This window comes from Onychomys torridus, chromosome 9 (genome assembly GCF_903995425.1).
Source record: "Onychomys torridus chromosome 9, mOncTor1.1, whole genome shotgun sequence".
NCBI lineage: Eukaryota > Metazoa > Chordata > Mammalia > Rodentia > Cricetidae > Onychomys > Onychomys torridus.
Genome location: NC_050451.1, coordinates 75,100,610 through 75,120,575, shown reverse-complemented (window position 1 = coordinate 75,120,575; position 19,966 = coordinate 75,100,610). Strand labels below are relative to the sequence as shown.

Genomic DNA, 19,966 nt, shown 5'->3' with positions numbered 1-19,966 from the left:
GAGATTTAAAAGTATTTTGGAAAGAGCTTCGTACTAATAATTTATTGCTGTATAGCACATTTTCTCTAAGCGTCACGGCATGAAATAAAGTCATTTGTAGGTTCTTGGGTCAGAAAGCAGGAGACAGTGTAGCATAATGGTTCTGCTTTGAGGTCCTTTGAGCTCCTCACTGAGATGTTGGTTTAGGCCACTGCTATCTGAAATCCTACAGTGTGGATATCTTTTCCCATCGCGTTCATCTCTTGGCTGGGAGGCTGGTGCTGATTGTTCTTAGCTCCCAGTTCTTCCCTCTGCATGGTTTGCACAGACAGCTCCCTGACATAGCTGCTAGCTGTAGAATGCTTGATTATATGAGTCTATTTTCAAGCCATTAAAAAAGCTTTATGAACATGATTAAGGATGTTCTTTATTTAGCATGTTTAAAAAATGTGAAACTTAAATAGGAACTTGGACTGCTAGCTCCCAAATCATGACATAGAGACTTACTATTAGTTATGAGTGCTCAGCCTTAGTTTAGGCTTGTTCCACTAGCTCTTATAAGTTATTTTAACCTGTTTCTATTCATCTGTGTTTTGCTTTGGGGCTTTTAACCTCTTCTTCATTCTATTATATTTCATTCATTATATTTTAAGTCCTACTTTCTTGCTTCCTTCCTGTCTGTCTGTCTGGTGGTTGCCTGACTGGCTGCCCTATGGCATCTCCCTCTCTTTCTTGTTCTCTCCTGAGCCTCGATTCCTCCTCTACTTAATCTCTCTGTTCACCAGCCCCACTTGTTTCTCTATGGCCTTGCTATTGGCCATTCAGCTTTTTATTAGACCAAGTAGGAGCTGTAGCTGAAAGTTTTCCTCTGTCTCGGCTGGCGGTCAGAACAAATCTCTCCCACTCCCACCCCCCAAGTAAACACACAGAGGCTTATATTAATTAAAACTGCTCGGCCATTAGCTCAGGCCTACCATTGACTAGCTCTTACACTTAAACTCAGCCCTTTTCTGTTAATCTATATTGTCGCCATGTGTTCTGTGGCTTTACCTGTGTGCCATTATATGCTGCTCCCTGCATGGCCGGCTGGCATCTCCTGACTCAGCCCTTTTCTACCCAGAATTCTCCTTGTCTACTAACCTGCCTATACTTCCTGCCTGGCTACTAGAAAATCAACATTTTATTAAACCAGTGTACAAAAGCATTATCCCCCAGCATTTCCCCCTTTCTGTTTAATTAAAAAGGAAAGTTTTAACTTTAACATAATACAATTATATATCAAGCAAGAATTACAGTTACAATGGGCAAAGTAAAACTAATGTAACACACCTTTACATAGTTAAAGTAATATTCTGTAACATAAACGAATGTGGCACATCTTTACATAGTTAAAGTAATGTCCCACAACATTGTGGTGGTATTGTGTTCCCCAAAATATTGTGCACCATAATAAATTTATCTGGGGTCAGAGAACAGACAGCAACTAGATACAGAGGCTAGAAAATGGTGGCACTCACACGTTAATCCTAGCATTTCAGAGACAGAAATCCCTCTGGATCTCTGTGAGTTCAAGGCCACATTAGAAACAGCCAGGCATGGTGACACATGCCTTTAATCCTAGAAAGTGAGCCTGTAATCCTAGAGAGTGATGGTAGAAAGTAGAAAGATATATAAGATGTGAAGACCAGAAACTAGAAGCTTTTGGCTGGTTAAGCTTTTAGGCTTCTAGCACAGTTAAGCTGAGATCCATTCGGGTGCGGACTCAGAGGCTTCCAATCTGAGGAAACAGGATCAGTTGAGGAACTGGTGAAGTGAGGTAGCTGTGGCTTGTTCTGCTTCTCAGATCTTCCAGCATTCACCCCAATAACTGGCTTCAGGTTTGATTTTGTTAATAAGACCATTTAAGATTCATGCTACACAACATGTTCCCATATCTGGCAGCTAGCATGTGTCAGAATGCCAATTTTTTATTTTTATTTATTTATCTACTTATTTTGGTTTTTCGAGACAGAGTTTCTCTGTGTAGTTTTGGTGCCTTTTCTGGAACTCACTTGGTAGCCCAGGCTGGCCTTGAACTCACAGAGATCCGCCTGGCTCTTCCTCCCGAGTGCTGGGATTAAAGGCATGTGCCACCACCACCCGGCACCAGAATGCCATTTATGATCTGGTTATGTAAGCCAGCATCTACAATTCCCACAATTTCCTGTTGGTCACCCAAGTCAGAGACTGAGCACATATTGACTTAGCTGAGGATTGACAGTAGGCTGTTTATTGTCCTGGGAAGAGATAGTGTGAGTGGTTACCAAACCCATGACTTGATAACAGGATTTCACCACCAATTTGCAAGGACACAGTGGGCCTTGAAAGACAATGGGGAGTGTCCATGTCTTGCATTGGAGTGGTCAAGAATGGCTTTTCAGGCTTTTTCACTTGTGGCTGAAAGGGACTAGCAGTTTTATTTCTTGTTAACACATCTCTGTAACAGGCACCGTCTAAGTGAACTTAGAGTTTATTGAGTGCCTTGGTAACGGCAGTGCTGCAGACTAATGCCTGCAGGATTCAGTGTTCAGACTCTGGGGCCATGGCTTTAAGCAGCAAGTTGTTGAGTTAGTAATAAAGCTGATTAGAAACCCACACTATTTTAGTCGGTCATTTCCCCCTGAAATCTAATTTAAAATTGCATTAAAACTGACATATATTTTTGAACAATCTATTTTATATTTCAGGTGTGTATTTGGATAAAATTGATTTTATAGTTAGGAGCTTCTATTTGCTTATTTCTCCTAGATTCCATGAAAACCTTAATGTTCTTGGTTCTAAGGATATGTGTGCTAGTCATATTAACTTTCAAAACTAGTAAAATTGTTAAATACCTGAAAATTACACTGCCCTTTTAAACTAATAAAATGCTGTTGACATTTACAAAGCTGTAACAATGAAAACTTTAAATAATGAGTTTTCACTATTACCATGTTATAGCTGAAAATCCAGTAGTTTTTTTAGTCTTTTTTTGTTTAATTAATTTATTTAAGCTGTCATTACTGATTATCAGTGTGATTACTCAGCATGAGATAATACTCAGTAGGGTGCTCATTTAACTTCCCCTGAAGATAAGTGATATTAATTTATAAAACTTAGTACACCCCAGACACAGGCAAAGCCTTGTTAATTAAGTGTGGTCTTCTAGCTCTAAATTGCAGTATAAAAGAATTCCCTCAGTTGTGTGTGTTTAATCAATACTTCAACAATGTGAATTGCTTGTGTACTTTACCTGCCTAAGTTGAGTTTCTTGACTGACTTAAAGGGAGAATTCCATATAAGTTATCTAATTTTTATATGAAGATAAAAAGCACATGAATTGTAGAAGACAAACCTTCCTCAGCCAAATTTAAAACACACTAACAGTCAACTCGCTGTCAGTCTGATGGCAGACTGTTAGTCAGTTTCTACCATCATTTCCAAGTACAAAATGTTTTTAATGTTTGACTATGCGTTCTTTTGTGCTTTGCTTCAAAAGTAAATAGTATGTGCAATCCCATGAGAGAAAAATTAGGAATGATTTTTCTATTTGTGAGTGAAATGACTCCAGCATCATTTTTTAAAAAAATGAAACTTCCAAAGCACATGTAAAATAATTTGATTGTTAAGATCATTTTGATCTGGCTTTGTAACAGTGCTCAGATTTTGTGCTAAGAATGTACCCAAAATGCTTAATAGAGCATATCTGTGAATGCTTGTAAGATTTTACTTTAGGCTTGAGATATTCAAGAGTCAATGTACTGAAAGAAGATATTGTATTTTAAAATATACTTATTGCTTTAAAAATATACTTTATCTGTCTATCTATCTATCTATCTATCTATCTATCTATCTATCTATCATCTGTCTTAATTAGGGTTTCTATTGCTGTTAAGAGACACTATGACCATGGAAACTCTTATAAAGGAAAACATGTGATTGGGGCTGGCTTACAGTTTCAGAGGTTTAGTCCATTATCTTCATGGTGGGACATGGTGGTGTGCAGGCAGACATGATGCTGAAAAAGGACCTGAGAGTTCTGCAGGCAACAGGAAGTGAACTGTGTTGCTGGGTGTAGCTTGAACATAGGAGATCTCAAAGCCCACCCTGGCAGTGACACACTTCCTCCAAAAAGGCCATATCTACTCCAACAAAGCCACATCTCCTAATAGTGCCACTTCTTGTGGGGCCATTTTTTTTTTTTTTCAAACCAACACAATACGCATGTATGTCTATATATATTTTTGTCTGTCTCTCTGTCTGTCTATCTTGATGTGTCTGTGTATGTCTCTGGGTGTATTTGTTTGTGTGTAGGTATCATGGCCTGTGTGTGGAGGTCAGAGGACAACTTGTGGGAGTCAATTCTCTCTTCCACCATGTTGGTCCTGGGGATTGAACTTGATTCATCAGGTCTGGCAGCTTTTTATTCACCTGGCATCCCACTAGTCCTGGCTCTTCCCATATTTTGTCTTTCATCTTTTTAATTAAGGAGAATTAATAAAAAATATTACATTAACAGCATAAAATTCTGATCCTTTTGTAGCTCGTGTTATTATCTTGACCTTTGTAGATTTAGAAGCGGGAAGTGGGGGTGTGCTCGTTTCCTCATTTTGACATTGGCCAGCTGTAAGAAGGTGAGGTGCAATTTGCTTTTTCACTTGTGTAAATTGGACCTTTCCCTAAAGCTTCATACTAAATGTTCAGGAGAGAGGTGCTAACTTTACTTTATTATTTCTACACATTTTTGTTTACAGATACAAATGTAGTTTCATTACAAACATACTGGGTTGAGTTCTCTTTGTGCTGTTCTCTAAGTTTGCTACTATGGAGTTTATTATGCTTGTCTTCTATTTAGACATGCATTTTCTTTATTGTATAGACTAAATGCATATTACCTATCTCCTGCTGTCTTCCATGCTATTACCTTCCTACCTGACATATATAAAGAAAACAGAGGGCACGTATATAAACTCACTTTCGTAGGTTTTATTACTTGTAGGCATTCTTAATTTTAGAAGTACAGGCTTTTGTTGAAAACAGATATTTTATGAGCTCTTGTGTCACTCATGGCTTGTGCACTACCCACTGGATTGTGAGTGTTTCAGTTCAGTCCCCTTTCCCCACTTAACTGACATGTTTGCATTTGCAATGTTGATGTTGCGTTAATGCTGCTGTGCTTAACTTCTCTTCATTATGTTCCCCATGTTAAGAATTACACTTGGTGTCTGACAAGAGTTGGAAAAGTTTCTGTATTGAGGAACTGATCCTATATGTACAGCTATAGAGGTTATAGAGCTACAGTAGTGACTAAAGGTAGACTAGCCAATCCCTTGGTTTACAAACGTTATTTTGTATTTCCTGCTTGTTTTCAAAGAGCTATGGAGACATAGAGTACAGATATGCATAGTGACTGTAGCTTCTGGACACTTTTCTAGTTCTCTCATAGTAGAGAATCTTTATCCTGGTAAGTTAGATGCCAGGGTTTTCTGCGAATGCGTTCTACATTCTCCTTGCTCCATAGCTATATGGCAGCATAACTAACTACTTGCTTACCACCTCTTTCTGGACTGTACAGCTCTTTCCTTTGTCCTAGCAGCAGCTAGCTGGTACATTCTCTACTTGTTTTTCATTTCTTTTTATAGATCTAGAATTCTACTTTTCATTATTTCCTTTACCTTGAAAAGCTTAACAGTTCCTGTTGTACATGACAGGCCTTCTGGAGTCCCTCAGCTTTTGTCTGCATTATTTTTATTTTGCCTCTGCTTATGAAAGGAATTTTGATAGAGAATTTCCTTCACAAGTCAAAGGTGTCATTTCCTTTCTTCTCAGAAAAGAAAGGTCTTCCCTTCTTCCAGCCTGTTAGAGTTGGGGGCCAGTCAGTTTAGTACAGGGTAAACCTAGACCTTGTTTCTTTAGTTTGGCTTCAGCTCTTCTGTAGCTTCACATGATTTAAATGCTTGGGATCTGAACATCACTGAAAATCTGAAACTCTGAAACTCTGCCAAGCTACTTTTTGTTTTTTTATGTGTATGATTGTATGTGTGAGTATTTATGTATGTGAGTATGATGGATGTGTGTGTGTGTGTGTGTGTGTGTGTGTGTGTGTGTGTGTATTTGTGTGTGTACAAATTCATGAAGGCCAGAGGAAGACATTGAGTGTCTTGTGCTACCTCTCTCTGCCTCTGTCTGTCTGTCTGTCTTTCATCTATAAATACCTAATTTTTAATTATTAATTATTATTATTTGTGTGTGTATGTATGTATGTGTGTGTGTGTGTGTGTGTGTGTGTGTGTGTGTGTGTGTGTGTATGTGTATGTGCACATATGAGTGTAGGTGCCTGTGGAGTCCAGAAGAAGGCATCATATCCTCTGGAGTTAGAATCACAGGTGGTTGTGAGTAACGCTACTTGGGTGCAGTTAACTGAACTTGGTCCTCTGCAAGAGCAGTATGCTCTTTTGACTGCTAGGCATCTTGAGACTTCTCTTATTCTTAGTGACTGTGTCTTTTACTGAACCTAGTGTTATGCTGAGGGCTGGCAAGTCCTACTAATGACCTCCTGTCCCCACTTGCCCAACAACCTGGAGCAGCTGGGTTTACCAGCATCCCTAAACAACACCTGGCTTTCTATGCGGAAACTGGTGATTTTAACTCTGATCCTCTTGCGTGTGCAGCAAGTACCTCAGCCCCTGGCAGTCCAATTTTTTACTTTACCACTGAACTAGCAAGTTTCAAAGTTCTGGGGTAGCTCTCTCTTTTAAATCTGATGCCTAGTTTTAGGGTTAATGCTGAGTTGTCCTTTGTTACTAGTTCCAGTTTGCTCTCTCTTTCTTCAGGTAACCATGACCTGGTGAGCTGCACTTAGCCTTCAGATAGCAGCTATCACGATCCTTTCAAAGCATGGGTGTGCCATGGGCATTTCACTCAGGTCTTTCCCTGGTCTATATCATAGGAGGACAGCTTGCAGTTCCTGAAAGCCTTTTGTGCCTCAGGAAGGATGTCACTCAGCTTCAGCTTTGGCCTGCTGCAGATGTGGCTTAGAATTGGGAAGAGGTTAGTGGCAGATTTGCTCTCTGGGGCTTTCTGAGAGAACTTACAGCTTTCTAATCACTCAGCCAACAACCATGCAGCAATCAGTATGTCACTGAACACTCAATTGCTCTTTATTTCCCTATTCCTGACCCATGGTGGAGGACAAAAAGGATATTTTTGTGAACTAAAAGTAATGGTCACGAAGACAGTGCTTAGGCTACTTACTAGCATATCATTTTTAATGCCCTCACCTTCTGTTTTCCTTTGAAGGAATATTTTCCAAACTTTATTTCAATTACTTAATGCTATATTCAGCTTGAATTATATGCCTTGATGTAAGTCTCAGAACAGGACAAGGCTTATCCCTAGAGAGATACATAGGATGTTGAACTCCATTCCCAGAAGTGGGGAGACAGACAATAAGTTTTCCTAGTTTAGAGGAATATTTTAATTCAACTTTGAAGTATTGGTGAAATGAAACCAGTAAGAATGTCACTAGGACCTTGCTGAGGTTAGATATATATTCTCTTTTGTTATTTATAGTACCTGGTACAATGAGAACACTGTGTTATTGAGTATTGAGGGCATGTTGACAAGAAAAACCATTTGTACATGCCCAGTTCCCCTGTAATTTCTGTACTCTCTCTATTTCCCTGTTCCCTCCCCCTCCAGGTAATGCCTCTTTTCTTTCTGTGTCTTCAGCTTTCAGATGAGTTGAAAACACACAACTGTCATTTTGCAGCTTTTGTGGCTTGTTTGTGGGATGAGAACAATGGTATATTGTAACTACTACAGTAGTTAACTTAGTCTTAGAAGTTTAGCTCATGTCAAGTAGACTGTTGAAGTACAGTGCATAATATTTTCCCTAGACAATATTTTCATAGACAATTCAGAGTCCTATTTTGAATGTAAATATCATTATTTTTACATTTCATTAATTGACCTATTTCTTTAGTGAATTAAATAACTGAATTGGATTTTAAAAATAAAGATTTCTTTAATGGTTCTACCAGCTCTTTTAATATCTTTCTGCAATAATACAAATATTCTAAATGTGGTTTTTACCAGTATGGTAACCACTAACTACATATGACCCTTGAACGCTTAAAATTGGCTATGCAGCTAATACAAAACATTGAACTCAGTAACCATATGGAGTCAGTACTACTGTAACTATACTGCACTTCATTAATCCATACATTTTTAGTCATTTATTTATTTGTGTATGTAGGTGGATGGGTCCCACCAGTGCCTTTACCAATCTTATTGGTCCCCTATGGATGTTATAGTGAAAACAGTAGGCTTATATTAATAGCAATGTTGAGAAATTTACATAGTCAGTGGTTATGCTTTAAATAACCTTATATTCTTGAAGCCTTTTTTTTTGCCCTTTTGATTTTTGAAAGTTTTATGGGTCTTGAAATAGGAATCTAGTTATTTGTGAGGACAATTTTGAATGAATGATAAATCAGCTTTCTAGACTAATATTAATGTATTTTCAATTAGCAGTCAGCTATTTGATCTTGTTAGAGAAGACAGTCTGTTACAACAGAAATCTAGCTATATGAAGGCCCTACTCTGTAGATATCCAAAAAGTTCAGATGTAGACTGGCGTGAGCCAAAAGGGACGTTATCAGGCATTACAGTTCAAAATTTAAATTTCTAACCCATGACTGTTGTGCCCTCTTTGTCCCCTGCTAGGGGACAGTCTTCTAAAGGGCACTGGACAAGTGTAGGGCTGGCTTGCAGGGCAAGAAGTAACAGTTGGCGCCATAACTGCTAGCTGACTCGCTGTTGTGAAACTTCAGTTTGCGTATCTATAAAACATAGGTCATCTGGGCCCAGGGTCTTTAATGTAAAATTATGTGGCGTTTAAAATCTGAAAGACTCTTGAAGTGATATGATTTCCCTTCTGCCTTGAAATAGGATTCCTGCTGGAACCTTTCAGTATTCAATACTGTTTATTTTGAAGCTTCTGATTGCGACTGTCATTTGACGAATCAGTGACAATGTGATTTTTTACTTGTTTTTAGAACTAGATAAGTGTTGATGTGTGAGGAGATATTGAGTTGTTTGCTATTTTATCTTTCTTCATAGCTGGACAAATTTGCCAGCATAAGAATTCCAGGGAGCAAGAAAGAGCGCCCCCCTCTTCCCAATCTGAAGACTTCGTCTGGAAGCAGCGATCGCTCATCAGTGTCTTTTGAGACAATGGAAAACATTCCAAAGCCACTGTCTGAGAACGAAGTCTTAAAACTTTTCGAGAAGATGATGGTATGAGTTTTGATTCTTTTTTGGTTTTCCGTTTTATTCACAATCTATTAAGAACTGAAATATCAAATGGCTTCCTTTTCTCTTGACTAGATTGTGGGATGGAGTTCATTTGCTCTTCAGGGGGTTGCAGTGCTCTCTTGTCATCGAGTGCCCCGGTTGTTTCTTTGTCCTTGTTTATCCCGTCCCCAGCGAGCAGAGTAGCCACGTTCTTATGGCACTCCATCAGTGTGTCGGTAGAACTGAACCTGCTCTCTTTGTGCCATGCCTTTTCTCGTAGAGAGACACATGGGGTCCTTTGGTGCCTTCTTCATGACAGATTCACCCTCTGGCTTTTAATCTAAATGAGCTGATTTGATCAGGAATCCATGTATGTTAAATAAGTTCAAAACATTTACTACAAATGGATGCCGATTTATATATATATATATACACACACACTGATTTTTATTTATATGGTTGCAACTTTCAAGTTTTATATCTATTATGATTCAGAACAAATATTTGAAGAGTTACATATGCAGTGCCAGAAGGTAGTGTTTAACAATTCAGTTCTCTATAAGTTCAGTGTAGGAAAAAACTACTTTAGTTTTTGAGATAACTAATTAGCTTCAAGGAAAATATAGCAGATAGCATATTACGGTATTTTCCAGAAATTTGCGGAGAAAGTCAGCCTAGGCCAGGTGGCAGTTTAGGCTTTGGATAGGCAGGTGGAAGGGCAGTCTCTTACTATGGAGGACATAACAGTAAGCAAATGGTAGAGCTGGGCTCCCAATAAATTCTGGGACCAGTGAGAGGTCAGAAAAGTTAGATTAGAAAAATAAAAGATGGGGTGGGGTGAAAAAAAACAAGAAAAAGAAAAGATTATAAAAGGATTTTCTAAGTCCTTCTGGGGTGTTGTGTGTATTTCCAAATCATTACATATTCTGTGTAGGTCTGTTCTTTTGTCTATCAGTTTTGGCAGCTTTATCCATCTTTATGGAAATACTGCATTTGCTCATTAGTTTAGGGTCTAATGTGTATTTGAAATTTGGAGATTATTAATAGCTTTTCTATAATTGTTCACTAGGACTGTTGTATTTGTATAGTACTGCCTTACTTTTTTTTTTTTTTTTTGAAAACACAAGTATTTGGTCTAGTGTTAACACCTAGAGTATCAGAAAGACCCCAGAAAGAATAAAAGCCAAGTTTGTCTTTATAGAAATTTTTATAAGTACCAGTGATTCTAAATATATTTTTAATGTTTATTACTTGATTTTCATGAACTTGGGAAACTCATCACTATTATACCAGCTCCTAATGAAGTGTTAGTTTTGGTTTTTACCTACACAGTTGGAATTCCTTCCTTGTTGACACTATGTGCTGCTCTAATCTTGGCCAAGGACAAAGAAGCCTCTTTTTTCTAGCCTTTGCCACTAGTCATCAGACTTGTGTGAAAGTAGCTCTTTTCTGTATGACCTTTGCAGGCCTGCGGTAGCAGAGGGCCCTTTCCTTCAATGCACTGAACATGTACTTAATTACCTGTGAAACTTTGGAATGGTACTAGTATGGCTCTTCTAACTACATTAAAATTCTCTTTTTAAATTGTAATTGTGAGTTCCATCTCAATAAGTAGAGAAAGCAGCCTATTGCTGTTAAACATTATGGAGAACACATTTTATGATCACATGCAGTTAGTTAAAAGGACAACCATCCAAGAAATATTGAATATAGTTTTTACTGTTCTTTTTGTGACTGCTGGGATCACTTACAAGAACAGGGAAGTACGTTTAGGTAAGTTGGATCTTGACAATTTGAAGTGATTCTGGATACTTGATGGGTAACTGGGCCAGATCACATATTAAATCTTAGGCAGGTCTGTTTGGTAATAGGTCTTTTCAATAGAACTTTTGTTTTATTTAGCAGAAGTAGAGTGGAAGTGTTGCTTTGTTAACCAGTGAAGGATGAGTCATTCCTAAGCTCTCTTCCAAACATACAGAACAGATTCTGTCCTCTTTCTGAATCTTTGATTATATTAGAATACTTTGAATGCAAAGCCTGCTCTTGACTCCGAAACTGAAAGCTGAAGAGATCCAGGAAGTCTCTTTCTTCTGTAAATGAGGGTTAGAGACACTTTTCTGGGCACCATTGTTTGTTTATAATTTAAAGTTGATTTGATGTCTGTAGAGAAAGCTGACTTACACTGGACTTGATCTATATTTTAAAATATACATTTATGTAGATTCTTTATTCTTTGTGAGTTTCAAATATACATACAATGTATTTTGATCATATTCACCCTCAGCCCTCCCTTTAATTCCAGATCCAACCTACTGCTGTTCCCCTTCCCAATTTCATGTCATCAATATATCTACATACACCTATGTATCTGTACATATATGTACACACAAAATATTTATATTTACGATAACTACATGATGCATATATTATTCACTGTGTCCAATTTGTGTTGCTCATCTACTGGAACATTGAGAATGCTCAGTCTACCAGGGTCCATGTCCTTAAAACTATCATTCTCCTTCCCCTACCAGCCAGAGCTCCTCACTTAGGGATAGGGGCTCATGACCCCCTCCTCCCTCCTTGCTGAAATGGATTGGCTTGATCTTGTATAGCTCTGTGCAGTCAACCGCAACCAGTGTGAGTTGAAGAATGCATCGGTTCTTTCATGTCCAGAAGACACTGTTTTGCCTAGGTCCTCCCGTTCTTCTGACCCTTAGGACGTTTCTGTGTCTTGAGCTTTGGGTGGAGGAAGGAGATAAAGATGTCTCATTTGTGGCTGAGAATAACTTTTTATTAATAGAAATTCTCTTCACAGGAACATTTACTAATCAGCTGTGCTAACCTTTTGGCATTTGTGCTTGCAAAGGTTTCATCATATTTAAAATTTATATGGAGAGTCTTTGTGTCACAATTGTGGAGTTTTAAAAACAATTATTCCTATTTACCAATTATGGAAAGTATTTAATTTGTATAAGAAGTAGCAACTTTATTTTGAAGAACACTTGTTTTTCTTCCTCAAGATAGTCCTCTGAAATATTACAGACTTGATTATTTAATGAATGCAAAGTATAGTGTAATACTTCAACATTTTATTTTTGCTTAGAGAATTGATTTTATGGTCTCATAATGGTCTGGTTTCTAAAGCAGTGGTGAAGTTTTAGTTATACCTTTAAATTTTTATGTTTATTCATTTGTGTGCATGTATATATGTGGACAACTTGGTGAAGTCACTTTTCTGTCTACCATGTGGGTTCTAGGGATTGAACTCAGGTTGTTAGGCTTGGTGTCAAACACCCTTACTTTTTAAGCCTTCTCTCTCACCCTCAGCTACACTGCCAAAGAGCTTCCCCCAACCCTTGTTCATATTTTGGTATATCCTAAAAGCCCATCTTGGTTTCTTATGGACTCAACATTGCATATACATATAGCCTTGATATCTGAAATCAACTTTAATGAATACTCTTAAACTCTTTATTGCTTGTAATGAAACTGGCTTTTTGAATACCATGAATTCAATAGGTACAACTGAAAGTGATGTGCTTATTACAGGCATGGCCTCTTAGATTTAGCCCTTTGAATTTTCCCCCTTGTCTTCAAATAATAAGAATGTCTAGCTTACTATATATAACTTATCTTTATATATAGCTTATCTTTCTTCACATTGCACTCTTACTCCATTTAGAGATGCCCATAGGTGCTAGAGGTAGAGGTGTAGTTTCCCTCTATTACCTTTCCTAGCTTTTCTTACTTACCTAGAATGAATCTGTCCTCTGTAGGCTTAGACTGGAGTGGAGGACCAAGCACTTGCTGGCTTTGATTATTTATAACCTGCCATTGGTGTTCACGCTATTATCTTAGTTTCTGGTATATTGCTGCTGTAACTAATCTCTCTGGATTTGAAACAACAAAAATGCTATAATTATATAGATTGGAGGTCCATCTGGTTCTGTAGGCTTCATGAGGTTTAAGCTAGTGTCAGCTGTCATGTTCCCTTACCACTCATTCAGATTGTTGGCAGAAACTTGTTCCTTGCAGTTGTGAGACTGAGGTCCCCTTTCCTTATTAGTGGCAGGGCACTCAGTTTTTGGAGGCCTTTCTTTTGTGCACATCACTGAATATGGTCTGCTTCAATAGTTCATGTTAGTCCAGGCTCACCCAGACAGTCCAAGAAAGTCTCCCTATTTTGAGATTCGTTGCTTTTATTATATACAGGTCTAGTCCCCCTTTTCGTGTAGTGTAGGGATTAGGGTGGTGGGCTTCTTTGTGGGTGCCCGTGATGCATATCATAGGCATAGAAAGTTTGCAAATGCTGACACTTGCCCGGGTATCGTGGCTCTGGCTCTGCTTTCCTCTGATGTCATCCACTGTTCCCATGTCATTGATCACTCTTTTGTGTGGCTCCCCTTCCCCCCATCTTCTGAGTCTGTTCTACTGCATTTACCATTTGGATGTAGTCAGTAGATGGTTCAGTTCTGAATCTATCTGGTATTTATATTCTGTTAATGGAAGGCCAATATGTTCTTAATTTTATTCAAATTAACATATTCTGCTTCTACAGAGAATAGTTTTACTCTGTATGTTTTTATAACAGTTTATAATCTTGGTACCTTTTCCTTTTGGTTGTGCACCTCTCTGATTGTTAATGGATTTTTAATAATAAACCTTCTAAAGAATCTGTGACTGATTTCTATTTTTTCTCTGGGCAGAGTGATGCCTCTTTCCTGGTCCTGATTTATATCATCTCTGTCTAGTCTTCCTGAATCTTCTCTTCCATCTGTCCCCTTTTCCTTACTGTTGCATCTGTCTCTCCTGTCTTATCTTTATATCCTTTGGTTTTCTTTACACTCTTCTTGCAGCACTGGAGCTGTTCATGTTGTATAATATCTCCCATATGCCTTCTACATAAGATAAGTTAAAATTAACTATCTAAAAGATGTCAAATCTCAACACACTAGAAATGGAATACATCACATTCCTTAAAAAATGACATCAAATTCCCATTCCTTTTTTAGTTCCCTCTCTGGGAAACTCACTGAAACCTGAGTCATCCTTGATCCCCTTAGGGCATTGGTCCGTACTGGTTGACTTTCCTGGCCGTATTCTCTCTGTCTGTATTTCTCTTCTGCTGTAGTACCTCTTATGGGGCAATTATAACGACTTCTTCCATTTGTCTCCTCATGCTTCTATTTGGGGACTCTCTCACATTTCATATCTCAGTGCAAAAATTCTTTTTTTTATTTTTCCTTTTCGAGACAGGGTTTCTCTGTGTAGCTTTGTGCCTTTCCTGGAACTCACTTGGTAGCCCAGGCTGGCCTCGAACTCACAGAGATCCGCCTGGCTCTGCCTCCCCAGTGCTGGGATTAAAGGCGTGCGCCACTAACACCCGGCGCAAAAATTCTTTAAAACCTTCCCCACTACTCAACTCTCCTGAGCTGTGATACATGAGTGCCTTGCAGATTTGTCCTTTATTATTTGGATATCTGACTCTCTACTAGATTTACTATCTAGTATCAGAATTCCAAACAAATGTCTATTGAATATATGAAATTTTCCAACTTTTTCCTTCCTTCCTTCCTTCCTTCCTTCCTTCCTTCCTTCCTTCCTTCCTTCCTCCCTCCCTCCCTCCCTCCCTCCCTCCCTCCCTCCTTCCCTCCCTCCCTCCCTCCTTCCCTCCCTCTCTCTCTTCTTTACTTTTTTTTTTTTTTTTTTTTTTTGAGACATTGTCACACCATGTAGTCTTTGCTGGCCTGGAGTTGCTATGTTACAGCCTGGTCTCAAACCCACTGAGATCCATCTGCCTCTGTCCCTAGGGTACAATTAAAGGCGAGTTCCAAGCCAGGCAACTTCTAAGATTTTTAAAAAGATATTGTATATTTCTCTGCTTTAGATTGTTAGGTTAGATGGAGATTAGCTGTAATTGCTATTCTGCCCAGTAATACAGATATATTAAAAAAGTGAAAGGGTTTTTTCATGCATTCATCTTTTTTCATTTTCTCATGTTTACTGTTGAGAGGATAAGCACTATGTAAGACAGGTCATGTATCAGCATGCCATCATCAACGTGCATTAAGTGAGTGTCAGTGATAACAGAATCATTCTGTCAATAATTAAATTCTAGAAATCATCTCCAGAATTTTGCAGAAGAAAACAGTCTAGTAAAGGTGCTTAAGAGACTTACATATTAATGGAGATGCTGTAATCACTTTCTGGGCAGATGTTTATTGGGCTTTGTCATAGCATAGATGAACTAGGAAAAAACACATTTGTAAAAACACCATCTCTAAAACTTATACTTGAAGTGTCTCCTGGCAATAGAACTTAGGTGACCTCCTGTCTAATAAATATATTGGCATTTTTATTGAAGGGAAATGAGAAAGATACTTAAGGTATTACATTTGTGTTGGAAACAGTATTCAATATATAATAGAAATGTAAATCTACTTTTGTTGAGTGGTATTTTCCTAATTGTAAACTTGTAAAATGTTTAAACATAAGAAACAGTATAGAAAATAATGCAGTGAAAACCATTATAGAAGTCCTCTTGTGTACTGCTTCCAAAATTATATTTTTCCTTTATCTTTTTTCCTAGAGATGAACAATACTTTTAACTCAGTAGTTTTCATTTTCATTTTTAGTCTGTAGTTTTCTATATAGTAATCACTAATGTATACTAAGCCTCTTATCTGTGAACTATTTGATGTTACTGATTCAATGCCCCATAGTCCTTTAGTACGTTAATGTATATTTTCTACAAATAGGTACATACTAGTTCATAGACAAAGTACAACTATCCAAATCAGAAAGAGCACTGAGCAATTGTAGTGAAATACTTTGTACCCTAATAAATTTGCCTGAAGATCAGAGAACAGAACAAGCCACTAGATTAAACATAGAAGCCAGGCAGTGGTGGCACAAAACCTTTAATAATAGCACTTGGGAGGCAGAGATCAATCTGGATCTCTGTGAGTTCAAAGCCACTCTGGACTACATGAGATTGACTCAGTCTAGGAGAGAAACAGAGCCAGGCAGTGGTGGCACACACCTTTAATCTCAATACTTGGGAGTCACAAACCTTTAATTTCAGCACTAGGAAGGCTGAGACAGGAAATGATATGAGTGGGCGGAGAAAGGTATATAAGGTGTGAGGAGACAGGAAGTAAAGTCTTTTGGCTGAGGAAAGCTTTCCAGGCTGAGGAGTCCTAGAGGTAAGAGGTGGCTTGTTTCTCTGTCTCTCTGACCTTTCAGTGTTCACCCCAATATCTGTCTCGGGGTTTTTGATTACAAGACCAATTTAGAATTCAAGCAACAAGCAATTTCCATGAGTTAATTCATATCATACACTTTTTTTTAAATTTTTTTTTTTTTACTAATAGTACCAATTTTTGTTATAACAAAATAATCTCATCCTGAATTGTGTAAGATATTTGGCTATCATGTTTCATTTTTTTTTCCTCATAATTTTGGGTTTGGCACACTTGAAGATTCCTTCCATTCTGGTTTATGTGCAGACTGTCCCTCAGTTTACACTGGTGTTATAAGACATGAAGTTTGGTAAGCCTGTCAGCAGCTATCAGCAGAACTCCTCACACTTTACATGATGTCTTTTCCCTGATCAGAAGTTAATTGAATATTTTTCACATGCATATTTTTCTTTGGTCTACTGTTCTGTGAATTTCCAGCTTATGTCATTTGGTTCTTTTCTTGTTGGGTTTTTGTCTTCATTACTAATTTGTTTCATTTGTTATAACTTATGAATAATCTCATGCCCAGTTTACATGAATGCAGAAATTTTGTCTTAGCCTGAGGCTTGTTATTTCACATTTGTTGGTGTTTTGAAGTATAGAAAGAGATTTCAATGTTATCATCCCTATGAATCATACTTTGCATATATTATTGAAGAAATATTTATTTTGAAATACTAGAATTGTGTGTGTATAGCACTGTTTATTGAGTTGTCCATTCTTTCCTGTTATCTGTAATCCTCCAGTGTTAAAAATTAGTTACTGCATAGAGTGTGGTGTGATATGATTCATTAGTTAGTCTACTCTAAATTTTTTGTTTTAATTTGCCTCTCCCCACCCTCTGCCTCTTTCTTTAAAGACTGGGCCTCACCAGTGTAGCGCTAATGGGCTTGAAGTAGCTATGAAGGCCAGGCTGGCCTCTAAATCACAGTGGTCCACTTGGTTCTGCCTCCCCAGTGCTGGGGTTAAAGGTGTACAAGCTCAGCAGGACTATCTGTTGTTTTAATGACCGTAACTATTAGCTATATCTAAGACGACCCCTTTGCCTTACCATCACTTTTCTTATTCTTGACATTTGCAGCTTTTACGATAATTTTCAAATCAGTCAAACACTATTTTAAACATTATGGGTTCTTCATTGGAATTATATGAATTTATTTTCTAATTTAAATAAAATGGACACTTTTTGAATTTTCTAACATGTAGGCATTTTATATTAAGTTTTCTGTTTCTAAGCAATAAAAACTTACAATGCCTTCCTAAAATGCATTTTATTATTTATTCCTAGGCTTATTGGTAATATACATGTACTATTTTTAAAATAGTAACAATCATCTTTATAAAATAATAAAATAATTTTGTTTATTGACTTTGGTAGTCAGTAAGTAACTTCTGGACTCTTATTAGTTTTTACTGTTATAGATTATTTCATATTTTTTGTGTGTTCAATTAGAATATCCATGGATTATAACAGTTGTTTTTCTCATTCTTTATTTAGGTCTTTGCACTGAGTAGATTTGTGTAATAAAAAGCTATAAATTGTCTTGACTGTTGAGAATTTTTTTTTTTACAGCTGAGACTTTATTCTTAACTTTTAAAATAACCAGCGGTAGCTAGAAGCTTTTTTTTTTTTTTTAAACTGAAAATTTCTATTTACCCAAGAACAATGTGTCCTGCAGTCTCAGATCTTACTCTGTTCTTAAAAAGAGGACCATCCTGGGCTAATGCAATGCTAACTTTTTTTTTTTTTTTTTGAAGACAACACTGGTATCTCTGTTCTCTATCCTAAGGTACTCCATAGAGGTCTTCTCTGTGTTCTCCCACCCACTGTGTAGTCTACTTAGATGTCCCCGTCCCTCACTAGACTGGCCTGCCAATGGAGTCTGTGCTGGAACCTCTTCTCCAGTACACATTAAATGAGTAGCTATGATACACATACGTGTGTGGCATAGATCACTTCTCGAAACTTTTGATCAGAGTCAGGGTTTAGATTCTTAATGCCACCATGGAACTTGGCTTCCCTCCTTTGGTTTTGAAATCTCATTAGTAAACTAATTTTAAATGAGATTGGAAGGGGGTATGAGGACAGTTTTATTAGCGTTTGAGAGAAGAACCCCAAAGTAGACAAGCTGTAAGTCTTGGCAGATGCCAGGAGTGGGGAGATGAAGAAGGGAAAGAGAGAATGCCTGCTGTGCCTTTGAAGTCGGGGCAGAAGGAAGCAGGCCATGGAAGTCCAGATGACAATACAGTGAGATGGCAGCAGGGTGAGCTGCCCCAGAGACAGATGGAAAGCCCGAGTTCAGGACAGTGTGTGGGGATGGGGGCCAGTGTGTGAACGACAAAGGTAACAGGACGGAGGAAAGAAGGAATTATGCTTTTCTCAGTAACATGGCAGAGCAAGGGAAATCTTCCTTACTCCTTTTCTTCAGAGCCTCTTCTGCTGCCAGGTGCTGCTTGTTGACCTCTGCTGAATATGCCTAAGGAAGGCATGGCTTTCTTCTCCATCTGCCTCCTCCAGGAAGCGCCAAGATTACAGATGGCTTGTGCTTAGTTTTTCTCTCAGACTCTAACAAAACTGTCCTCACCTGTTCTTCTGAATCCATTTCAAATGGGTTTAAAATTCTTTTATTAATGATACTAAGAACCCGAGAATGATACTGTGGTTTCTTAAAACTGGAAGAGGATTGGTATTGCCAGTCTGTGGGTACACAGTAATGCCGCTTTCATTTGTATTCTTGATGCTAATGAATTAACTCATAGCTATTCCTTTAGTTAGGTAAATGAATGCCTGTTCCGAGGGTCACAGAATTTTTAATAAAAAGAACCTACAAAGACCTCTTTGTACCCAACCTGTATTTAATTGCCATATGTTCCTATCAGCAGTTCTACCAAATAATAGTATTCTTTACACAGCCATTTTTTCATATCACAAGCATGCTTTATCTCTTACAACCCAAACCGTATATTTATGATTACCAGATAATGCGGGAGAGGTTCTGTGGGAATGCTTTGTCTTTGTCTAATCTGTAAATTGTCACCCTTGTGCCTCTCAATTGGGTAGTAATCAAAAGCTGAAGTAATGGCGGTTCAAGAGTAATTGGAATAAAATCCAGACATGAGGAGGAAGAGGAGACAGTTGTGTGTGTGTGTGTGTGTGTGTGTGTGTGTGTGTGTGTGTGTGTGTAGCAGTATATCAGATTGATTCATGATTTGCTTGTACCAGGGCATAATAGCGGTGCTCAGCTGTTAACTTGAGAAAATGAAGGCTTAGGAAACTTGGTGGCAATTTGTGGTACCAACAGAATGGTCACAGAGGCATTTTGAGAGGATAGATATTATAGTAATGTTTAAATGTGTGATGCCCATCCTCCCCTTGGAAATCTGCAAGAGAATTCTTATAAATCTGCAAAGACCTCCTTCTTGGTCTC

At 38.0% G+C, this 19,966-nt stretch overlaps 1 protein-coding gene across 1 annotated transcript in view; it reads left to right on the top strand.

The window, feature by feature from the left end:
- Nucleotides 1–19,966, top strand: part of Diaph3 (diaphanous related formin 3) — a 483,673-nt gene that overhangs the window by 43,933 nt on the left and 419,774 nt on the right. Inside the window, 1 exon segment of the mRNA XM_036199401.1 lies at nt 9,124–9,300. Within this exon segment, the coding sequence (XP_036055294.1) occupies nt 9,124–9,300 (177 nt within the window).